The sequence below is a fragment of the Penicillium canariense genome, assembly GCF_028826845.1.
Source record: "Penicillium canariense strain IBT 26290 chromosome Unknown utg000003l_segment0_segment0, whole genome shotgun sequence".
NCBI lineage: Eukaryota > Fungi > Ascomycota > Eurotiomycetes > Eurotiales > Aspergillaceae > Penicillium > Penicillium canariense.
In genome coordinates this window covers 285,634-296,122 of record NW_026622730.1, presented here as the reverse complement: position 1 = coordinate 296,122, position 10,489 = coordinate 285,634, and the positions used below count along the sequence as shown (strand labels likewise).

The window sequence follows — 10,489 nt, the reverse complement described above, 5'->3', positions numbered from 1 at the left end:
ATGGTGAATGGCAGACGGCAAATGCCCATGAAGCAGATGGTTACTATATATCACGAATTCGACTCTAAGATACCAAGCACTTCGCAGCAAATAGTACCAGTAGGTTGAAAGGGTTGAGAGGTACAACTAGGCCTTCTATCTCATGCTATCTCTGCAGCATCTCCGCCGATGAGGCGCAATTCAAGGCATATGAATCCGGGTGAATATCGCGATCTCTCCCCTGTCCAGAACGCATTCACTAACCGGTACTAGACATCCCTGCGCCCTGATATTAGAGGCAGACAGGGACAACCCATTCTTCCTAGTCTCCCGCTGGCCTTCACGCCTCGCCGGTGAATATTTTAGACAGCGGAACCGGTAAAGGAACTTGGGCAATGTAAGTCAGCATATAGTCAGACACGAAATCATCCCGCTGGCCCTGTCTAGTGATATTGCCGATATATTTCCAAGGGGTAGATGGGACCCTCAAACGAGTCAATATGATGTCTCTGACTGTCAATAGCCAACATTCGCGGTGTCGACCTATTCCCAACCCTGATCTCTTAGATGCCCTCTAACTGCATTCTTAGGTAAAGTCGACGACGTGTAGCAGGATTAGACCTGGCAGGAGAGCTTCGACTTAATATATATGCGTATTATAATCGGATCTTTCGATAAGACAAAATAGAAATAGTCTTATAAGCAATGCTACGAGTGAGTCTGAAGACACTATCTTACGTTAAGGATGTGACCCCGACTGCCGAACTAGTAAGCTGCGAATAGGGGCTAGATCGAGTAATTGGAAATTAGCCCCATAATTAAAATAGAAAATAGCAGCTTGCCTCCCGATAATATCATAAATGACTAGGGTTCAAACATACTAGGCTATGGCGAACGTGCAGGCCGAGGTATCGACACTTTCGAAACCATAACTAGTATCGGTAAAGCAGGGTTTGTCAACGTCTATAAGAAGAGCCACAAGTGGCCTATCGGGATATGGCCCCGAGACAAGCAGCTCAGAGAGGCGGGCATGGTCAATTTCCAGCACTGCACCTCTGGAATAGAAGGCTAGGTAGTGTATGTGGTTGCTGACCAAGTTTGGCGCTCCGCGTCCCTGGAGCTAGGAAGAGGTCCAGGTGTATGTGGCCAGACTGAGGAATGAGCTGATGAACTCTCGTCACCATATATGGCACAAGGGGTGAGTTTTGCTCTTCAATTTCTTGCCTGGTTCATTTTGACTGACAACTGCAGATGGCGGGTATGGGCGCAGAACCCAATGGATGGTGATGCCAAGTAATGGGATTTATAGCACATAATATATTTTCTGTCTTTTACTATTTAAAACATGGCTTATTCCAGGCCCAGAAACTTCATGGCTTTGGTGCCACTTCTGATGAGTAGGTAATCGGGATCTGGACTAGCGATATTTCATGGATTTTGTATGTGCACATATGTATTGAATTACTATTGTAAAGCCCTTGAAATCATCTGGGGATCGAGGATCAGACCAAGTTTGTCTGCATTTTGAATATATATGATTGCAAGAAAAGTGGAAACCTCAACTGAAACGCGTTGGTGGTGTAGCGGTAACATCTATGCCTTCCATATCAGAACGGCAGCATAGGCTCGGGGTTCGACTCCCCGTCAACGCATTCTATTTTTTCTAATCAATTTTTGGTCAATCTACAACCAGCATAAAGGAAGTGGACCCAGCTGAGCGGGACTCAGGAAATGTTTAACGGCCGCTCAGCTCGCACACCTAAGCGGGACTCAGGATTTTCTAAGTTCCGTGAGGGAAGGTCTATAAGAGTGTAAAGAATCTTCGTAAAAGCCTTAAAAAGGAGTAAACATAGGAGTTTCTACGCAAGTCCCGCTCTAAGTCCCGCTCAGGGGACTTAGGATTAGTCATAATTTCCTGAGTGCCTTTCAGCTTTTTCTGAATCTAGCTCAGCTGGAACCCAACGACCACTAGACGTGCATATATGTGTTGAATTACTCTTGTAAAGCCTTTTGAGATTTATCTGCGGATCGAGGATCAGACCATACGGTTCTGCCAAGTTTGTCTGTAATTTGAGTATACATGACTGCAAGAAATCGAGGAACTTCAACCGAGCCGCGTTGGTGGTGTAGCGGTAACATCTATGCCTTCCATATCAGAACGGCAGCATAGGCTCGGGGTTCGACTCCCCGTCAACGCATTCGATTTTTTTTTCCAATTAATTTGCTCAATCTGCAACCAGCATGAAGAACCAGTGGATTTGATCAATTTTCCCGTTCATTGTGTATTCTGAAGCCGCTTTTGACTTACTAATATGCCGCTGCAGTATCTGCATGGGCATATCGTGAGTATTCTCCCAGCGTCACTATACGTGCCGACGCGCCCGTAGTTTTTCCTGATAGGAGTATTGCTATTTTAAACACGTGTTCGGCGACTTGTCTCCCTTTACCGCTACTGCTAATAGAGTGTACGAAGGGGTAAGGAGCAGAAACTCATGGGGCAGATAAAATGATGTTGAAGCTGAATGATAGATTGGAATTCAATCAGTGAATAATTTTCAACTCGGATACCTGTTTTCTCCAGTACATGACATGGGTTTTGGCTCTCAAAGATGGCCTATAAATGAGCGACATTCTAGGTCCAACCTTTCTTCATCTCATGTCATCTCCAGCATGAACCACTCATTTGGCCAACTCAAACCTCAACCACGACGAGGAATCTGCGCAGCCAGTGCTGGCTTCCAACTTGGCAAATATTCACTAAGGAATCCATGCTCACATTGCTTCTCATCGCTCGTTCCAATAGTCTTCAAGTTAGAAGTGATCAGGATCATCTTCGCAATGCTAGGTGACCCAGCCTCGTCCATGACGAACAACATCCAGAATCCGGGAATGACGAGGCCGGGGTCATTGGGAATAGTAGCGTAATGGCGACCGAGCACAGGCACACGCCAGAGGTTGAGGGAAATGCGGCGCTGATCGGTGTTGACCGTGTGGGTAGCACTGCCAATACGGACTAGAGAGGCGGATGCTATCCGCTGGTTGGTGAAGAAGTTCAAGGCCCGTCCCACCTAGGTTGAACCGGGCAATCTGGAGGTGATATCGGGACTAGAACGGAGTTCACCCTTCTCGGTCAGGGGGTACGGCGGCGTGAAGACCTGGGCGTCGTAGTGGTTGGCAGAGCAGTTGCCGCAAAAGACCGCCGCCGCCGCTTAAGGCCCGGGCATTGGGTAGCATGATTGATAGGGTGTGGTAGACATAGATGACGTTTTTCTGGGAGAACTCGGTGAAGGTGTTGCTCTCTGGGTCGTATATGGGCACAAACTAGACGTTCTCCTCGTTGAAAGCGATACCGAAGGTCTGGCTACCGGCAACAAAGACTCTTCTATCCAGCAGGATGACAGAGGTGTGGAAGACACGCTCGGAATATGTCGTCCCCCCTAGCCAGTAGGCTACACGTCTGGCTTTTGAGCCTGGGGTAATAATACATGCGTTGCTAGTAGCCTAGGATTTATTGTAGTCGGGCCACCCTCTAATAGTGAGGACTTTGCCCTCGAACATAATAGCATTGGCCGATATAGAATCTTCGTCCTCGAGACGTTTTCTGGCACCCTCGAAGCTACCTTCTCCTTCCACATAGTACCAATTTATAGCTTTGCTAGCACTAGCTTAGAATTCGCTATTCTACTTCCACCCGAAGGGCCAATCGTGGTTGTCCGCTCTCCACGGTCCATCTATATCATCCGTCAATATCGGCTTGACCTTAGCACCGGGAAGCATAGTCCAGTTTCTAGTGGCACGGTTATAGATCTCGCCGTCCTTGGCAATGTTTAAGCCTCTAGCCTAAGAGCCACTAATGACAAAAACACGTCTATTAGTAAAGGTGATCGAGGCCTAATACCCGCGACAGAGATATATCTTAAGACCCTTGATCCACTCATCCTCGTTAGCATCGTAGAGGCTAGTCTCGGAGGCGTCGTTACCACTAGTCACAACCATTATACCGGTACCATCGATAGCAATACCGGGGCAGAACATATCGTGCTAGGTATTGGTAATAATGCGCTTGGACACCTCATTAGTGAAGGGGTTCTATCGGGCCATTGCCGTCTAGACGCTAGGCGTAGAGTGAAACTAATCTGAGGCCCACGATAGCCAAAGGACGATGTGGCTAGAGGCCTCCTGAGCACTAGCAACGGGCATGATAGGGAAGTCGAGAGTCGGACCTTAGAGACCAGATTTGGGGTCCTAAGGGATAGTATACAGAGTCGCGTAGAGGTTGAGCTCGGAGATACTAATCCTCGAGGACTCGGTGGCCTCGGCCTTAGTGGATAGCTTCACGTATCGGGCAGATGTGGGCTCGAAAGCAGACAGGCGCCATCTGTTAGAGTTAGGCCACATGCCATAGGGAATGGGACCCTTCTAGACCTTGTTGTCTATGCTGGCCCAGATCTCGTGCTAAGTGATCAAGCCGTCGTTCCCAGTGTCAATTGGCCGCATAATAACCTTAGCGCTGATTGAGTAGTGATTCTTGAGGTCGACTGTAATGCTGTGGCCCTTAGAATTGGCAACAGGCTCGCTACATCAGGAAGTGGTGTTGGAGCCGTCGGTGGCATTCTGGCACGAATAGTCGCTGTCGAGCTGCTGCAGGTCAAGGTCCAGTCTTCATGGGAGATTCGATGGCCTTGGTAAGGAGGCGATTCGTTGAAGAAAGTTGGAACCCAAGACGGCTCATCAACAGGTCCGTAGCCAGAAATACACTCGGAGTTCATTGCTTCGAGCAAGAAGGTGCACACGGCATTCACACCTCCAAGAGAGGTTCCGAGGAAGAGCCCAGCCGGTTGCAGCTTCATCTCGGCAGTCAGATGAAGTCAGAAAGGAGTAAGAATAGAAAAAGGAAGTGTCAGTCCCACTGGTCTGGGAAAATGTTTCTGCTGGACGGGAGATGTGCAGATATAAGGACAGAAAACGGAATCCGCTCGACTTGCTTTCAGTCTAATAGACCGCGGCCCCGCTCATCGGTAGCTTGATGATCTGGGTGATTTCAGCATACCTGTGAGAAAGCATAACTTCAGGTACCAAGGTGGATACAAAACTCACGGTCTCGTCGAGGTAAGGTTCACCGCGGCTGGAGATCGAGATGAGCCGAGTTCCAAGAATGTGTTCGATATGAGGTACGCTTCACTATACTCCGGCACACCCAGCTTAAGGTCTTTCCCATCGCGCCTTTGAACGCGACTTATTTTAGGTTCTCCTAAAATCCCACAAAAAGCCTCCTCGGTAACCTTATTCAAGCAAGGAACGGTGAAGGCCAAATTGCCAGTGTCCAAATCTGTTTAGGTGAGATTCAATTTTCTCTAGGTGAGAGTGAGTGAGTTACAGTACCTCTATGTCAAATATTTCGTTGATGCAAATCATTAAGCCCAGCAAGACTTTGCTTGGCAATGGTTTTGGCAAGCCTTCCCAGGAGTTTCCTACCGGAGAAATGTGCATCTATTACGTCCGGAATGTTTGGCTCCAAAAGTTTATAAATAAGGCATTTATGATGTCCATTCGGAACAGTTAGCTCAAAGTCATCGAGTAACTACACCACGTGCGTCAGACTAGGGTGATAAGATGCCAGTTCGTTCATAGTTTGGAGCTCTTGCGCCTCCCTGTCATATTCCTGTTCTGCAACAGAAATCTTCACAGCGACGCAAGTCTCTGTCCTGCAAGGGTAGAATATAATTAGCTGGGACTACCGTGAGTCACATTTTGTATGTATGACCTTTCGTCTCGCGCAGCCCAAACTGTCGAGTAGCCACCCCATCTTAATTTATGCAACACCTTGTACCCTCCAGCTTTCGCCTTGTCGGTAGCGATGAGAGTGGCTCCGCATCGATGGGGGTGATATAAGTAAGCTGGTCCATCAGACTCTTGTCCGCATTGGTAGACATGGACTTGAGGAAATGCAAGCACTTCTTGAGGGAACAATACATCTTGGCAGAAAGCGGGCGATATTCATCATACAGACCCGATATTGTCGGTACAGATGATGCTAATACCGTCATGAGTCCAAACTATGTGAAATATGTCCCAGTCGCTCCAACTAAGTCTGCACACCCCCTATCCACCGCCTAATATACCACCTGCTAATCTGCCATAAACGCCTAGGTGTGCAGGCGATTATTGAGGCAGAAGGCTGGTATACTACATACTATGGTACGTGTATATATTAGTATGGATCCTATGGCTACTATGACAACTTTTGACGGCAGAAAATTATGTAAGACTTATAAAATTAGTCTACTAGGTAGGGGGTGTGTGCGGACTTGGTTGGAGCGACTGTATGCCTACCAGCATGAAAACGACGGTGGAGCATTTACCAAGACGTTCGTCCGTTCCTCACACCAGCCGACCGCTGACGTCATTCTACTGCGGATGTAGATAAATAATGGTATGCCACCATGAAGTTTGCCGTCCAACTTAGACCTAGTTTCATTGGAATTATTAACGGGGCCCTTCACTCAATATTCATTCAACCTCTTTCCATCTCTTATTCCAAGATGCCTGTTATTCCCGATTCATCTGACTTTCCGTCAGCCTCAACGAAGGGAGGCAACAAGTCCGAAAACAAATCAGGGGAGCAACGAGAGAAAGCATCGGCCATAGACCACCTGTCAAAGGGCCCTCATATCCCAGACAGTGAGAAATCAGTTCGTCAGTAAGGTTGGCTATACATCAACTAACTATATCTTGTTAGACATGCCGCCCAAGGCGTCCAAGGAGGAGACGGAAGCCCGGATGAAGGAACTGAACAAATCGAATAATTAATTGTACCAACTTGAAATGCTCATGACTATTGATCTACACCATATATCCTCAATCAAGTTTGACTTACATGCCTGTGCAAGACCTTAAGACTCTTGGTTAAACATCGTAAACGTATTGCATCATAGTGCACGTGATCTCGCGACGGCTTTCAAGGGCGTGTGGCCACCCTTCATCAACGCGTCAAAAAGGGCTCCTCATGCCACCGGAACGAACGAACGTGCCGGTGAAGCTGTCTCTGCCGCTGGTAAATGCCTTTCTATCTTACGACTTTTGACGCTTGTTGCTAACGACCTCCAAATCCAGCAATACCAGCAGGACATCTTCACCGAACTACGCGCCGAGGATGAGCTGGTTATCCTGGCTCGCGGCCTGGGGCTGCTTCACCTCGTAACGAATCTCCTTCATTTCTATGATGCAGCGGGCAATAATCTGGTATTGGTGGTGGGTGCGGATGATCGCGAAAATGAGTGGATCGGAGAGGGTAGGCTGGGTCCATCTTGATCTTTGCGGGTTGTCAGGCGCTTACACTCTGGGCTCATAGCATTAGCGGAGCATTATGCGATTAGTAGGACCCCGCTTGCACGGGGGTTGAAGGTCGTCAATACGGAAAGGGCCACAGTACCGATGCGGTGAGTTCTGAGATCATGCTAGTGACATCTGCGGTTATGCTAATTCCCTTGTCAGAGAGCGAATCTATGCCGAAGGCGGTATTCTGAGTGTAACGTCCAGGATATTGGTTGTAGATTTGCTATCAAGTACGTTGGAGGTCTGGCGTTAGTTGCAGTCATGCTAAATCCTTCAGAGCTTCTTGATCCCGAGAAAGTCACGGGGATGATCATTCTGCATGCTGATAAGTATGGAGGGCTCTCACGCATAACCCCTTTCTTTATTAGCTGACCAGAGTTCTAGGGTTCTGGCAACGTCTCTGGAGGCATTTATAACTCGCATCTACCGGCAGTCAAATAAGCGAGGGTTCTTGAAGGCGTTTTCAGACTCTCCCGAGCCCTTCACGACTGGATTCGCCCCGCTCGCTAATATGCTGCGGAATCTCTTCCTTCGTAAAGCATCTCTATGGCCTAGATTCCATGTCTCTGTGGCTGAAGCTTTGGAAGGTAACCGAAAGGCCGAGGTTATTGAACTGGAGGTTCCAATGAGCGCGAAAATGAGAGAAATCCAAAATTCCGTCCTTGAGTGTGTGGAGATTAGCATTGGCGAGCTCCGGAAATCTAACACGGGGTTGGACATGGAGGAGTGGACGTTGGATAGTGCCTTGCACAGAAACTTCGATGTTTCGATTCGACGACAGTTAGATCCCATCTGGCATCGCGTGACCTTTAGGACGAGGCAGATCGTCAGCGATCTGACTGATCTTCGGGGCATTCTGCAGTTCGTTGGTCCCCGGCTATTCATTTTGAAATTTCTAACCCGGGTGCAGTGCTCTGCTCACCTACGATGCGGTGTCTTTTATGAAATACCTAGACACAATTGTGTCAGCGCACTCGCCCCCTCCAGGATCCAACAAACACAGCTATTCCCCCTGGCTTTTCCTTGATGCTGCCCATGTTCTTTTTCAAACAGCAAAATCGCGAGTATATCAGGGCAAAATCAACGACGAGATGTCCCGAGCCTGGTCATCAACTAGATTTTCGACAGAGTTGCAGCCCGTTCTTGAACCTCTTCCTAAGTGGGAGGTCCTCACAGAGGTCCTTGGGGAAATAGAGCAGGATGCCTACTTGAACCCAGCGAGCACAGAAGACTCCAACGGAACGATATTGATTATGTGCAGTGACCAACGCACCTGCCGTCAGCTTCGAGAATACATTGGCACTATGCATGCCAAAGTCAACCATGCGTCACGCATGGATCATGAGGGCGATGATGATGAATCCTCCGCAGAAGTGATGATGCGACGTCGATTGCGAGACTATCTTAACTGGAAACGGTCATTGTCTAATGTTAACAAGAACCTATCCCATACCGGAGAAGGGGAAAGGCGTGCAGAATCAGCAAGGCCGGGCCAGCAACAGGGCAGACCTCCTCCCAATAAACGTCGCCGGGTACGTGGAGGAGGTGCAGTGAACTCAGCCTCCGGTCGGGTGCCAGACAGCAGTGTCCAAACAGAGGTCGAGTTACCGGCGCAAGTCCTTAGCCTACTCGAGGAAATTCAGCCCACCGAGGCCGAAGAAATACAAAAGGAGGAGATCGTTGTTGACGACCTCGAGGATATGGAGGATTTTTACGAACTTTACGAAATGAATGACCTGGTCATGATACACCCATACGATGGCGACATGGATGAGCACATCTTGGAGGAGGTTCGACCTCGGTATATCATCATGTACGAGCCGGATGCAGCATTTATCCGCCGGGTTGAAGTTTATCGCAGCTCTCATGTGGGCAGGAATGTGAAGGTGTATTTTCTCTCTTATGAAGGCTCTGTCGAGGAGCAGCGGTACTTGAGCGCCGTGCGGCGGGAGAAAGATGCCTTCACGAAGTTGATTAAGGAGAAAGCAGTAAGTTTGCCGCCCAGATGTCAAAAATCTTCCCTCTGATTTGCATAGAATATGGCGGTTACTTTGACGCATGACAAACGCGCCGAAGACCCACAAGAACAATTCCTGCGTACAGTCAACACTCGCATTGCAGGAGGTGGAAGGCTCGCAGCGACGGCAGCTCCTCCACGGGTAGTGGTTGATGTGCGCGAGTTTCGAAGCGCTCTCCCATCCCTCCTGCATGGCAACAACATGATTGTCATCCCCTGTCAACTGACCGTGGGTGATTACGTTCTCACGCCCGAGATTTGCGTAGAGCGCAAGTCCATTCGCGACTTGATCTCTTCTCTTCGTAACGGCCGCCTCTACAATCAGGCTGAGACAATGGTTCAACACTACAAGAACCCGCTTCTTCTAATTGAGTTCGACCAGAACAAATCTTTCACGTTCGATGCTTTTGCATCCATCTCCACAGGCACAACTTTCTTGACCGACTACGGGTTCTCCTCCAAGGGACAAGCGACCAGCTCAAGTACCAGTGCACTCGCCAATCCCTCCAACCCGAAATCGGCACAACATTTATTGGTTCTGCTTACGCTCGCCTTCCCACGGCTGAAAATAATCTGGTCCTCATCGCCTTACCAAACGGCTGAAATATTTGCCGAGCTCAAGAAGAATGCCGCCGAGCCGGATCCTCTCCAAGCTGTACAAATCGGGCTAGACATTGACATTTCGGGATCTTCATATCCTGGTGATATCATGGCCGCAGCTGGAATCGAGCACCGGACATTTAATCTTCTCCCGCAGGATATGTTGCGGGCTGTGCCAGGGGTGACACCCCAAGCCCTCGACAGGCTTATTATTGAGACCGAAAACCTGCATGAAATCGCCAATATGGAAGTGGAGCAGCTGGACCCGTTGGTTGGCAAAGAAGCTGCCCGAAATATTGTTGCATTCTTCCGAAAGAGTGTCTTCGACGATTGAAGGGTGGTTCATGTACATTTTACGAGATGACTGGGTAGTCCTAGCAAGGCATAGAGGAGAGCTGGTGACGGAATTCATGGAAGTAGGGAGGGCAATCGTAAACAGCAGCACCCCCATTCTAATGAAAACATGACTGCATCCGCCAAGCGGATCTGTCGCATTCATGGTTTTTTGAGTCAGGCACAAAGCAAACAACAGACAAGCCGGGCCATCCGGCCTCAATT

General features: G+C 48.8%; 2 protein-coding genes across 2 annotated transcripts; one reads left to right on the top strand and one right to left on the bottom strand.

Annotated features, from left to right (window-relative positions):
- Positions 1-2,678: 2,678 nt before the first annotated feature.
- On the bottom strand, positions 2,679-4,014 carry N7482_004956 (galactose oxidase early set domain-containing protein; the record flags this gene model as incomplete). The annotated part of the gene is made up of 5 exons (XM_056687081.1): positions 2,679-3,007; positions 3,059-3,134; positions 3,307-3,480; positions 3,523-3,634; positions 3,878-4,014. 5 exons carry the CDS (start codon positions 4,012-4,014, stop codon positions 2,679-2,681), a joined length of 828 nt encoding a protein of 275 aa, XP_056542636.1.
- A 2,507-nt stretch (positions 4,015-6,521) lies between these two features.
- Positions 6,522-10,265, top strand: N7482_004955 (DNA repair protein rad16; the record flags this gene model as incomplete). The annotated part of the gene is made up of 8 exons (XM_056687080.1): positions 6,522-6,679; positions 6,915-7,270; positions 7,331-7,418; positions 7,474-7,544; positions 7,592-7,643; positions 7,699-8,175; positions 8,225-9,302; positions 9,351-10,265. The coding sequence occupies 8 exons, from the start codon at positions 6,522-6,524 to the stop codon at positions 10,263-10,265; spliced, it is 3,195 nt and encodes a 1,064-aa protein (XP_056542635.1).
- Between the last annotated feature and the right edge of the window lie 224 nt (positions 10,266-10,489).